Raw genomic sequence first — 14,440 nt, 5'->3', positions numbered from 1 at the left:
GCCATTAATACTTAACTCACGTCATGGGGTAGGTGCATGGATTCCATGAATTAATGTACACAGATTGCTGCAAACTGTCCTATCACTTAGCAAGTACTCAGGAAATGTTTTCAACTATTTTCAGTTAATATGATTATTTCTCTTCCCTGTTCACAAGTTTCATGGCTTCCAAATGCCCTACAGATAAGTTGTGAATCCTGTAATTCTTTACAGAAAGCTCTCTGCAAGTTGATTTTATTCTGTTTTTCTGAACTCTTTCTTCCAAGCAAGCTTACTCTGCTCCATCTGAATCTCTCTCTAATTTCCTTGAAAACTACATCTTTTCTTCTGCTCCTCCTGCTTCTGCATCCTCTTGTATTCCCAATCTGGGTTATTTGTCCCTATAACACATCTTGTCTTTACTACTACCCAGAACTCCCTCTTTAAAGGAGTAAGATTGACCCACCTCTATACTCTTAAAGAAGTTTTCATGATTCACTTGATAGAAATTCTTTGAATTGCCTGATTTTCTTCCTGAGAAATGTATAAGTTTAAGTTCCTTGAGGGCCTCCTTGTGCTCAGATATACAAAGCTGTGAATCTACAAAACCACTGATACATGACTGTACCAGCTTACAGGTTGACATACCTGCATAGCACTGCTTGTGACTACTGCCTCAAATACTCCAAGCCCCTCACCCACCAAATTAGCAGTGTTGATCTCTATCCTGGGAGTCATTGCTTCTCCTCACAATCCAGCAACTAAGGAGTTAACACCTAGCTGACTAGCCTCCAAAGCTCAGCTCTGGCAATTAGATCTCTGCCCATTCTAACTGGTCATTGTCATGTTTGAGCAATTTGAACATTGGCCTAGAAAAAAAAATAATTCTTTTTTTGACGTTTATGACTGTACCTTGATTAAAAGAGAATAAGGACAGGTGGGAAAGAGACAAGGGGAAGAAAAAAAATCCCAAGGTGCAGACATTGGAGAATGACAGTATTTTTGGTAACAGCCATGGTAGCAAGAAAATAACCAGCAAAACCTTCTGGAATAATTATGACATCTCAGTGTGTTTAACTGTGCATTAGAAATTGCCTGCTGGTTTCAGAGGTGTGGCACTGTGCACACTAAAGGCAGGTTATGATTTTTAATTGCTTAGCATCAAGCACACCTGTGGCTCCATCTTGGCAGCGCTGGCCACCATTGCCACTGGTATCATCAGCTACCAAGCACTCCTTTTGTTTGTCCCTGTTCTGACCAATCAACACCTCAGGCTTTCCTGAATCCTGCAGCAACAGGAGCTCTGCTTAAACCCAAAGCACGAATCTAACCCCCTGGGATTCTGCCACAGAGAAGACGGTTGGTGATTTTTTTTTTTTTTTAAATGCTCATTAAAAACCATTCAGAAACCATTTTATTTCTTGGATGAAAATGGCATCACATTAGCCCTTCCAGACCTGTCCCTGAAATTTAGAAGAAAATTGTGCAGAAATACTGAGTTAATTTACTCAAGTAAGCACACACCTGCTTTTTGCATTACAGAATGGTTCTATTTTCATCCCAGCAGCTGTCCCTGGGTCTGAGTTACATAAATGAATAATGCATTTAATATGTTATTAAATGGGGCTGCTACCTCCGAAATAACAAGGCAACTTATGATTATGTTGGACCTGAGCTCTGGATATTACCGAGATGCATTTAGTTGGTAAAGCATTCTTCAATCTGCCAAGAAGAAAAGTGCTTTGTAATGGCAAGGGAGTCTTTGTACAATTACTGAAAAGGAAACATTCTGCAAATGTGCCTTTGATATTACCTACGGCTCATCAGTGGAAACTGCCTTATTACTCCAACACCCCCAGTTTCAGCCATTCTCTTCATTCCTCTCTTGATATGACTCTGTCACCTCTTCCTTTTTACCCATACCTTCTTTGATTTTGCTTCTGTGCTGCCTGCAAGTTTTAAAAAAGATGAAGGACATATTTTCTCCTTTGTGATACTGAACTTGGAAAGAAGCAATTTGAATGTCCATACTTCAGATTTTTCTATTTAGCCTTTTCTTTTTAACTTTGTGAATTTGAGGTGTTGGTGTCAGATGACATGTATTTATGACTATTCACTTATTCTTTATACATTAAGGTGACAGTATTGCCTATGCTCAGTAGATCTCAAAACTGTCTTTTATTTTTTAAAAACAACATTATTTTAATTCACAAATATTAACGGCATATTTATGGGGTACAATGTGATATTTTGATGTATGTAGACATTACAGAAAGATTTAATCAAGGTCACTAACATATACATCCACTTATTTTTTGTGGTAAGAACATTAAAAATGTATCTTTTTGGAAAATTTTATATAGATGCTATGTTGCTATTAACTGTGGTCCCTGTACAGTGTGACAGATCACTAAAACTCATTCCTCCAGTCTATCTACAACTTGTACGCTTCAATCGACATCTCCATCTTCACTATCATCTGCCTGCTGTGGTAAACACACTTCTATTCTGGTTCTATGAGAGTAACTTTTCAAGATTCCACATGTAAGTGTTATCGTGTGGTGTTTGTCTTCCTGTGCCTGGATTATTTCACTTGGCAGCATGTCTGCTAGTTCCACCCATGTTGTTGCACATGACAGAGCGTCATTCTGTTTAAAGACTTCACAGTATTCCACTGTGAACATACACCACATTTCCCTGATTCCTTAATCTACTTACAGACACCTAGTTGGCATTCATATTGTGGACCCTGGAATAATGTTGCAATGAATATGAGAGTCCACCTATCCTCTTTGACATTCCATAGGTTGTAGCAATCTCACTTCTACCTACCTTGTGAGCCACTAGAGGCACTTTATAAATATATGATGCCTAGGCCATGCCCCTAGGAATTCAAATTTAATTGGGAACTTTGGATATCAGTTTGTTTTTATTTTCACTTTAAGTCCCCTTGTGACTCTAGCTTGCAGCCAGGATTAAATACCACTACCCTGGAGGTTAAAACTAGGGTTGTGGAACCAAATTGTCAATTGTTCTTCATTCTCTGTGGGATGCTCTTTCCTCCTGTTACACTTTGACTCACACTTTAAAAAATGAGCTTAGAAATCATGCTTTGCTTTGAAGTTGCTTCTTCCTTTTTTTTTTTCCCACAGTAATTATATCATATAATGACCAAGGTAAACTGGAATGCCAGGTCTTGCTGTATCCAAGTGGGTATTATTGCCACTGAGCCATGGTTTTCCATATTAGCACTCACAATGAGAAAAAAAATAGTTTAATTTTGTGGATTGCACTATGTGCTTTGGTTTCAAGGGAAAACCCTGCTTTGTTCTAATGATACTGGACTTAATGAAGTAGGAAATGGAGCAAGCCTTAAGGACAGAGAAGGGGTTGGGTCTGGGGACAGTGTTTGGCTAAGATTTAAAATATTCCTAGACCCACCACCCTTAACAATGCATGTAATGGGAAAACAGCAATATCTGTATGTACACGTGTATAATTGAAAGAGTTATATACCTATAGATCTCTGATATCAGCTGTACAGCTTAACTATGGAATAGAGGTAGGTTCTTCTACCCCTTCACTTAGAGAAACTGCCCCCCAGGAAAGCTGTGGGAGGATCCCAGGTCTCCTCATCTTCAGTGAACAGGGACTGTGGCAGACATCCAGACTGACAGGCCTTACTGGGGCAGGATGTGCATTTATTCTTTAATTAGAATCCAGGTGATAAGTTATGCTTAAGAATGATAACGTGCCCATAAATCAACAATCATCCTAAGCAGCAGCCATAACTTCAACATTCAGAAAAGAACAGAGCTCCTGGCTAGGCAGGTCTTCCAAGTTCTTCACCTTAAAACAATAGCTCTCTGGACTTTTCCTTAAAACCAAGTAGGCAGACCTAGGGGTTAGGGGGCTGGGATGAGACAGAAGACCAGGTGGATGGAATAAAGTTTCTCTGGATTAAGCAAGAAGAAAACACAAGTCATTTAATTTGAATAGTAAATGGAATATGATTTCATTTTGAACACAAGCTTGATAAAATGGGACATATGGCCACACTGGACTAAATGACTTCATATAAAGAATCATGAGAATGACTCATAGGATTCACAATCTGAGTCAATTCATTGTGAAACTAAATGATAGAACTGTGTTTCCTTTTCTTTAGCACCTGCAGTCCAAGGAATCCTACTACCAATTCATTTCAGTTGATCAAGGAAATTTTAGAGTGTAAAGGCAGCTCAGAGATCACCCAATCCCCTTTGGCACATCAGAAAAAAGAGACAATTTAGAAGGTTGCATAAGGTCATACATGATCAGCAGTCCAGGGCCTCTGGTCTGATTTGGTGTTCTCATGCCACTTTGCTAGAGAACCAAAGTGAGAAATGTTGGCATCAGATCTGCTATTTTCTCCCTCCCCCACATCATTTTACAACCCAGATTGTCAGTCTGTGAACATCCCAGCCAGCCATTGGTCCACTCATCAGCCTGCGAACATTCTCGGCAGTCATTGGTCCAGATTGCCAGCCTGCAAACATCCTAGCTAGTCATTGGTCCACTCATCGACCTGTGAACATTCTCATCCATTATTGGTCTGTGATTAGCCTGTGAACTACTTAAGAATAGCTCCCCCGCCATTCTTTCTCTCTCTTCCCTTTCATGCTCTCTCCTTCTGGCTTTCACTCTCTCTCTTGTGTGCACATGCTTTCTCTCTCTCTCTCTCTCTCTCTCTCTCTCTCTCTCTCTCTCTCTCTCTCTCTCTCTCTCTCTCTCTCTTCCTCTCATTTTCCCTCTCTCTCCCTGCAGGAAGACACTCTGCCTGTTTTCTTAATAAAATCTCTTAAATGAGTTTTCGCATCTGAAGTGGTTTCTGGGTGCTTTCATTGGTGCCGTGACTCAGATGGGCTCTTCTACTGCCACTCAGGTGAGTGGAATTCCATCTGTTGCCTCAGACTCCCCTCCCCCACTCCAGATGCTAGTCTCACCTCCCATTCCCCCACTTTCCTCCACATCCACCACTGGCTTCAGATTGGTGAGTTTTCCCCTAGGTCAGCTTAACTGACCCCCAGCCTAGATGATCAATCCAAAATGGCCACATAATGGCACACAACTTTTGTGAGTGAGTGGGCAGATGGAAAGGGATTCAGGGAGACACTCTGCCTGTTTGCTTAATAAAATCTCTTGTGTGAGTTTTCGCATCTGAAGTGGTTTCTGGGTGCTTTCAAGAAACACTGACACCAATGCTATTGATATGGGTAGAAACAGCCATAAGAGGAAGTGGGTCTCCATGACAGTAATATGCATCTTCTTCATTTCACAGTCCCTATGACTTTCTATGAAAAGGTGGGAAACCTCGTCTAAGAAGCATACTCTAAGGAGTCAACTTCATATGGACAAACAATTATTGTGCATCCTCATTGAGAGTTCTTGGCTAGAAAACAGCTACACAGGCCCCTGCAGCGATGAGTCTGTAAATAATGCAAGTGATTTCCTTTCTGTGGACTTTAAACACATGCACCACTTTTAGGGCCAATTATTCTCCTTGATGCACACTGACAAATTCCACTGAACAGAGATCAGACAGAACATCAAAATCCCCACAGGGCACCTGGGATAGAGTCACATGGGAAGAGATCACAGCTCATGATGTCCCTGAAAATAGAAAATCCAAGGGAACAGTACATTAGATAGGGATTCAGTGTTTCCATGGCTGATGTAGAGAGGAATATGTTTATAAAAGCCTGTTTTAAAATATTCAAAATGTATGTTAATAGTATGGAAATTGTTATTTTTCATAGAATTTAAGTGTGTAATTTTTTTTTCTTCAACTCACTAAACATTTTATATAGCTACAGAAATTAAACTATCTGTTTGAAATTGTGCTTCTTGAGTAAATATCCCCATCATATATTGATAAACTAACACTGAGGAATAGTAAGAGCTGTCTTTGAACATTCTTCCATGAGGAATTAATGGCTCCTATAAAGAAATTCCACAGACAGAAATTTCTACACATACTTTTAAAAAATATATATCTAGAAATAACTGCAACTTAATAGCAAGAAGAAATCTGTCCCTTGAGAAGATTATCTTGTTTTCTTAGAGCAAACCAACCCAGTGCCACTTTATTTGATATTTACAGAATCTTTTACTATTGGCATGAAACAAGCAATGTCCTAGTTAATTTAGCAACTTAAATTTGCAGTATGTTTCTTGGTTCCAACAAACTATAAACAAAATTTCACCATATGTATGAATAACTAAGTGAGTCTATGCTTGTGTATTTGCAAATTGAGGTAATTATAGATACTGTTGGAGCAAAAAGGGGAAAGAATTTGGGGTTATTTCAGTATTAACATGAAACAATATGAAATTAATAGGGTTTTCATTTTGTTTGAGCAAAAGGAACTTGTTTAGCAGTCAGGTAAGTGAGTTTTCTATTTCAAAATGGCATGGAGGCCACAGACATGTGTTTTGATGTACCATGGTTCTATCACTTTCTAATTATGTGACTTTAGGTCCCTATTGAGGTTCTTTTTGTTTTATAGACAGGAAAGCAGAGGCTTAGATGAAAAATGTCCCAAATATCAGCACTACAGTGACAATCAGGTATCAAATACATGTCTGGGCTATAGATTCACAATAAAAGAAAGTTCTCCACCCCTCTTTCTTTCCTCTACCAGAGAGAGACCCCTAGATGGTAACTACTGATGGTATTTGTAATTTGTAATAATCACGCACTCAGCATTATGCTTTATGATTTCTAGGTTGTATCACAATTATTCCCACCTTGAAGGCAAATATGAAAACTTTGTAGATTAAGAAACCAAGACTCAAAGAAAATAAGCCCCTCACTAAAGATAACAGTCAATGGCAGCTTTGGATGGAAAACCCTTGATCATTTCATTTCAAAATCTCTCTCTTTTACACCATACAAAATATCCTTAATTATATTTCACTTTCCATCCAAGTTGGAAAATTCCTTTGCTTTTCATCTGGATGTGAAATGGTTTGTAGAAGTTTTGAGGAGCCAAAGGCAAACAGGCAGGGAGCTGACCGTGGAAAACACAGCAGGGCTTTGCGGATGCACTGCTCCAGGTGTGGACATTAGGAACTCTGGGACCAGTGGACCAAGGAGTCAGGATGAAGGCCTCCTGGAGGCACAGTCTGCCCTTACTCACTTTGTATTTGAACCACGTTTCTAATTTTTAGCCAAGAACTGACACAGAAATTGTCCAAGCATTCACTTCTGTATAGTGACACCAATAAACATTTTGGCATCTCCTCAAAAACAACCTTTCTATTGGGCATAATAGTAACACATGCAGGAATTTTTCCATCTTGGGGAAATGATGGACCTGAGAACAGTGCTTTATACACACAGTGGTAAGCCGATTGTGAAATCGACCACATCCATTTATACATTGAGTCATTCAAAACTAAACAAAAAAACTACAGTAGGAAGGTCTTCCTGCCTGCTTCCAACTAAACTCTCAGAAAGGTGGTGCCGGGAGGTTTGCTCACTGCCCTGGACTAACAAGGATGATCTCTGGTTTAGTAGACCCACTCAGTTCAGGTTCTGACTGCATTTCTGCTCCAGAAGTTATGCTGTGAGGGACAGGACAAGGCAAGCAAGACAACTCAGGAGTAACCTGTAGGCAGACAGTCACACCAGCCCAAGTCACACTTGGGATTCTTCTGCACTTTATCCACTTTATTCTACACTGACTGAGTACAAGCTTCTCAGGGACAGGTTAAAACTGGCTTCCAGTTTTAACACAGTGGCTCCTTACTGCTATAGCTTCCAGGCACTGGCGTCAGAGCCTGTCCTCCAAAAGATGACCAGTGGGGCCCTGTCACCAGTCATCTCTTATTATGCCAGAAGTGACCTTGTTACCTGATTAATCTAGGAAAGACTTACTTGAGCTTCCCCTCATCTTATCCTTACTGAATCCACTGGCATTTCCATTTTAAAGAAGGTGGCAAATGGTATGCCTTTACTCCATGTACAGAGAAACAACAAGAAGGTGGCAGTGAATTCCAACTCCTCCCTTGTGGGACTCACAGGCAACAGGTAGGCAGAAGGCTCCTGTTTTAAACCTTGTGAGGGAACCATTTGGCAATGCCTGATACTCAGGTCTACTTGGCTGAGTGGAATTTGCTTTATAAGCTTTCAGGAACACCTTCATTGCCGAGACTGAATTAGCCTTGTGTGTTTTTAATAACCAGTAGTATGGTATGAGGATGTTAATTGTAGCCTCGTTTATAGTGGCAGAAAAAAGCAAATAACCCAAATGTTCATGAAAGGGGACAACTAAATAATTCTATAATACTTAATACCTTGGAATAAAAAGAAATGAGATGGAAAGTAGCTCTTTATATTCTGATTTGGAAAGATGTTTAAGATATGTTTTTAAATTAAAAAGGCAAATAGAAGAACAAAATATCTAGTCGGGAAATCACACAAAAACAGCCTTCCAAATTAATTTTATATACTTTCTCTTGGCACAGTTATTACCTGGAAAATGCTAAGAAAAGTGTTTGGAAGCATGACTACCAAATATATAGTGGGAAAAGGGCTAAGGTGGGGTAATGATCCAAGCAGACTTTCTAAACATATAAAACATATTCATATAATTCTTTTGTAATTAAATCTTTTAAATGAAAAGGTAGCAGCCTTGTAGGGACTACAACATTAAATGCTGACCCTGTGCCTTTGAAATATTGCTGAATCAACACGTAGCCAAGGGACATCTGAGGTGATGTGCTGGAGTGACATTAAGAAAGAGAGTTGGTTTTCAGTTTCACCCACATTTTACCTCTTGCCAACTCTAGAGCTGGTCACAAACACTGACCATGGGAATTCGATGTTGTGAGGTCTTCTTAGAAGATGATTCAGGTCCTTGTCATAACTGAAGGTCTTCCAGTTCCTCTTGCAAAATGTGCAATTCACACAATATACTGATCCGTGCAATTACGACTGACACTTGTCCCTTTGACTGCCACCTGTAGGACCCTAATCCAGTGCTTATTCCTACACCTATAAATACCATTCTTAGAAGTGCAGGTCATACCTACTGATGTCTAGAACTTATCACATGTTCTTTTTCACATAAGTTCTTATGCTGATACTGATGCTTTTGTGCAAAATGTTTGAATGGCATATACAAAACCAGAGGATGGCAATCTAAAAAAATCATCTGGGGTCAGAAGCTACCATTAACACTCACTGATATGAACACAACCCTGAGGGTACAGGTTGAGCCCTGGGAGGTAGTGTTCTGATTTTGACTATTGGACATAAAAAATTGCATTGACTAATATTTATGTACCTGGACACTTATCACCAAACCATTTTCAACTGAGATTGTAATTTTAATTTTAAGGCCATAGGTGATACATGCTTCTGAATAGGAAGCTCTACTTTAATCATTTGGCATTTCATTTTCTATAAGTCAGTATATTTAGGACTTATACAATCTCAATAAACTCCAAAATGAGGGGTCATTCAATCTTATTCCTGTGATTGCATTGCATCTGGAACAATTGTGACCTATTGTGCTTCAGTCTCCTCTCATCAATACCAGTGTGAGAATAATACAATGTCTCAGACTGATTGAGATGGTGGTTAAAAAAAAAAATAGCAATTCTTAAATTACCTTTAGGACTGATTGAGATGGTGGTGGGAAAAAAAAAAAAAAAAAAAAAAAAAAAGCAATTCTTAAATTACCTTTAGGGCTTTCCAGTGCCCTTTACCATGTTCAAACATGCTGGTACCTACAAATAACAAAACCTTTGTCTTTGGCCTTCCTTCTCCAATAAGTTAATTTATCAACCCTTTATATTTTGTTCTCCAAGATCGTAGATGCTAGAGACCTCCCTGACTCATTGCATTTTTCTCATGTTTTGTGCTCTTCTTTAAATGCATCATAGTTTATTCCTTCATCCAAAGGAATCCCTACATCAGACATAGAAATAATTGAAGTCCATTTCTGCACCTTTTATTTCCTTTAAAATATTGGATTATAAAATTGGTTTATATTATTTAAAATAATTAATATTTTTTGAATTAAAAAATATTTTAAAATTTTTAATAAAAAAGTACATAAATGAAAAGTACACTTCCTGCAGTGATTCTGTGTCCTGCGGCTGGCATGAGAAATGAAAAGAAACTTCGTCAAATAGACCTGCAGTACTGTTAAGATCTTAACTCCCATTTTTTCCCTTTTCTTTCTGTTCCCTTCCCTTCCCTTCCCTTCCCTTTTCTTCCTATCATTTTAACCTTTTAATATGAGAATTTGGAAATATGCACAAATGAGAGAAAACAGTACAATAATCCATACTCATTAAATCATCTTTTAAAATTATGAATTCTTTTATTTCTTTAACATCTAAGAACAAAACTCAGACATTAGGCATCTTTAAAAGAAAAGACTTATTTTCCTTATCCTAACCAAAATGCCTTTAACATAGCTAAATTTATAATTTCTTAAAATTAGTTGTGATAGTTAATTTTATGTGTCAACTTGACTGGTCTACAGGTGCCCAGATATTTAATTCAACATTATTCTGGGTGTTTCTGTGAGGATGTCTTTAGATGAGATTAATATTTATACAGGGAGACAAGCAGACTGTTCTCCCTGATGTGAGTAGCTAGACCTAAACCAATCATCTGAAGGCCTGACTAGAACAGAAAGTCTAACAGCCCCCCAGGTAAGAAAGAATTCCTATGACTGATGGCATTCAATGTGGGACACTTCCTGGTCTATGGACTCCAACCTAAACATTGCTTTTTTTCTGGGCCTCAAGCTTCTCCGTCTTTGGATAGGAACTATACCACTAGTTAAGCATCTATTTGGCCTTCCTCATGTAGATGCAGTGAGGGTAAAAGGTAACCTCACATGATTAAAGAGCTGATAAAGAATCAAAGAGTGAAGAACTTTCTGTCAATATCATCATCTTCTTCATCCAAGGAAACTTTTTTTCATTTGTTTATTTGCAATTGGAGTCTTAGTCCCAGAAACAATGTACACTATCAATGTTGAGATGTGTTGCCTTATTAAAATGAATAAATGCACATGCATTACACAGTCTTGGATCAGAAGTAATTCTGTCAGTTTAACACATGCTCAAAAGTTGACCCCCCTCAGAGTCACTGCCTCGGATACTCACCCAGTACTATTGAGGTAACTCTGCCCCACACTGCAGTCCTTTGACAGAGAAGATGGATTGAACCAAAAAGCTGGCAGGCACTGCCCATTGCTGTGTCGCTCATAGCCATAGTCACTGTTGGGGGAGAAGCCAAAACAAACCTTTCAGTAGGTAGTAAATTACTCGGAACAATTCCATGTTAGTCCACAGCCAACTTCTACTCCAATCAGTCAAAGGCATGTATTCCCTGAATCAATGACTTAAAAATGGAGCCTGCCTTTCATAGACTATCAATTATCCACGGAAACATCCTGCAGAATCAATAATTCCATTTAAACACCTTTAAGCTAAAACACTGGATTGTGTTTTCTTTTGAAGGATATAGGATATGGACTATAAAGAGGCAGTGGTGGAAGATGGAGCCATAGAGACAAATCCTCCATAGAGTTTAACACAGCAACATGTGGCACAGGCCTCCTTTACTGGTGGTGTCTTTGGGATGCTCTTCCAAGACAGCTGGATCTACCAACTAGAGCTGAGCCAGGTTTTCCCGTGCACAAACCATATGTTTGAAAGTCACAGCCAAAAAAAAAAAAATGTCCTTCAGGAGCGTCTAGAGCATCCCCTAAGGAAAAGTTTCATCCTAGGAGTTAGCACTAATGGTTGACACTAACTGCTCTACATCTCCCTGGTTTGGAAACTGTCTTCTCTCTCAATCCCCTTTCATTTTTGCTTTCAGGAGCCTCTGAGTAGCCTTGTATTCTTGGCTTCTGGGAGATGAAACCCAGCACAGAGGATGACAACAAATTGTACCCCTAAATGCACAGACAAATTGCAGGCAGCAATCAGCAAGCATTAGTAGGAATTGGCCCATCTGTGTAATGGAGGTGAGATGCTGGCACACCAGGGGTGGGAAGGAAGACATCAGCTCAGCTCAGGGGCCTGTCTCCAGGCAGCTGGTACTTAGAATTCTGCACATACCAGCTGGATTTGGTGCTGGTTCAACACAGCGTGGGTAGGAAGACTTCAGAATCCCTGCCTCCAGGACACTCAGTGCACACTTCAGGGAATTACGTTACAAATGCTGGAGCATGCCTGGCAAGGTCACCTGGGGGAATGTCCAGGGAGCCAAGCTAAAAGGGAACATCCAGTGACAGCACTTTTCATTACACTGCAGTCAGGTAGAATCTCTGAAACCCCAGTCACTGGTAAAAGCCCAACAAGGTCATGGTAAGCCTTCCAAAATATTTTCAGAAATCATACAGACCCCAAATCCCATCTGATCAGAAAAACCTTACAATGGCCTTGTTTATGATTCATTTTCCACTTGTCTGAATGCAATTCAGCTGGTGAGATGAGTGACAAATCCCTATCACAAATGAATGCCAGGATCGGGCCAAGAGTCCTCAGGGACAGGGAAGGAGAGAAGCCTGATTGCTTTCCTTATCCTGGGTTCCCTCCACTCTGGAGTAGCTTCCAATGGAAAATGAAGAACGGGAACAACAAGATGGTTTATTTTGGAACCTTGCAGAAAATAACCCTAAAGAAGTGTTTCCAAAAGAAACCAGGGAATTGAGGCACCTCTTCTCACTTATTCTCCTAAATTTTCTAACAGAGAATAAGTTTGCTGTCTGTAAACAAATGACTGTTTCATAAGGCCAAAGCTAAACTGGTAGTGTAACAGGCTAACTTCCTCTGCAAACCCTCCTTGAGTAAAGTGCACAATGGAGAAAGAGGGCTGTGAGGAGTGACTTAGAACCTCATGGTAAGCTTTCCTATGAGTGTATTTCAGGGTGTCGGTGCCAATGAGCAAGACAGGGATAAAATATTTTTGTCACTGTGTTAGAGTAATGTTGCACTGACTCCAACAGAAGTCCTCGCTGGGGAGGCCCCTGCAGAACTCCTTGTGAGCTCATGTAACTGTAGCTCTGTTGCCCTTGGCGGAGCCCAACGAGGTACAGCACTGGCTCTTGAGTTGCCTTATCCACCAATAAGAGGGGGACAGCTCTGGGTTGTTGGTCAGACCACTGGAGCGCAGTTTTGCCAGACTTTTCCAGTACTACTCATTCAGAAAACATCTCCAGTGGCCTACTGTAAGAGAAGGCAAATCCTTCTAAAATATGAGGTGCACATATACACAATCTCTCAGCTCAATTACTGATATTTTGATGATCAGGTGTTTGACCTGTGATGGTTACGTGGCTAAAAATAAATAGTTAAAAAATGACTAGCTCTTATCCAGGCCACATTTCAGTTATTCCACATCTATGTACCTATTTAGTGATTGTTTTCTCTAAACTAAAAAGTACACACACACACACACAAATATATATACCGCACAAATATAAAAGAAGAGGAAAGTAAATAGCAAAAATGTGATAGAAATAATTATTAATGGAGTAATTATTGATTATTAATAATTTGTCAACCTTCCTGATTGCTAAACACTGACTAAAAATAAGGTGAGGACATTTTTGGCCCCAAAAGCTAGGTTTCTGCTTAGCAAATGTACCATCAAGAATTCTATAGCACTCTGAGTTTAGTTTAAACCTCTCAAAGTTTCAGTACTTCTCCAATTTAACGAGCTCCTTTACCACTAGGTTCAGAGTCAAAGATACATAATGCCATTGAATCCATCCTTACCTTGAGTTCACAAATGTCTTCCACATCTGTAGCAGCTGTGCTTGGCTGATCATTGATTGACAATTTTCAGGGACAGAGAATTAACTGCCTTATAAGGTCATCATTTCCTACTGAGAACTTGGATTCCAGAAAGGTCTTATCTGGTGTGCAAATGTGTTTGTGCCCTGCAAAGTCCACTTATTGTTTTCAGCATTCCTATCTGAAGTAACACAGGATAGACCTGGCTTTTTTTTTTTTTTTTTTTTTTTTTTTTTTGACCAATGTATCTATCAGTTTTATGAAGGTAATTACCAACCATCTTCTCAATCCTCTTTAAATCTAAAGAAAAACCTGGTTTTGTCATGACATAGGCATATAGCTAGTAAACCATGATGTCCCCAAGAGATAATCTTGTAAGAATCTAGGCTTCCAATTAGCCCTATGCATGTCACTACTGTTTCCAATCTAAACTTTTTTCAAGGGCCATATGGATTTGATACAATGAATGACTCCATGGAATAAGGGTGCCAGCTCACCAGTCAAAATCAGCCTCTGTGCAAACGCAGGGTTCAGATTCCATAGCTCCTGCGTATTTTCCTTGCATACACTTCCGCTCTGATTTTCGCTTCTTGTATATCCTCTTGGCTCCCATGATGCATGCTTCCCCCTGTGAGCAGACAAGCATCAC

General features: G+C 39.5%; 1 protein-coding gene across 8 annotated transcripts in view; it reads right to left on the bottom strand.

Moving 5' to 3' along the window:
• The window catches only part of SORCS1 (sortilin related VPS10 domain containing receptor 1), a 469,944-nt gene that overhangs the window by 66,711 nt on the left and 388,793 nt on the right, over positions 1-14,440 (bottom strand). For all 8 annotated transcript variants that reach the window (XM_079136908.1, XM_079136906.1, XM_079136907.1 and 5 more), the window contains exons 16-17: positions 14,289-14,419; positions 11,152-11,265 (exon numbers count right to left, since the gene is read on the bottom strand). In XM_079136908.1, the coding sequence (XP_078993034.1) occupies positions 11,152-11,265; positions 14,289-14,419 (245 nt within the window). The remainder of the gene's footprint in view (positions 1-11,151; positions 11,266-14,288; positions 14,420-14,440) is intronic.

This window comes from Sciurus vulgaris (genome assembly GCF_902686455.1).
Source record: "Sciurus vulgaris genome assembly, chromosome: 4".
In the NCBI taxonomy this organism is placed as follows: Eukaryota; Metazoa; Chordata; class Mammalia; order Rodentia; family Sciuridae; genus Sciurus; species Sciurus vulgaris.
This window is presented reverse-complemented; position numbering and strand designations above follow the sequence as displayed.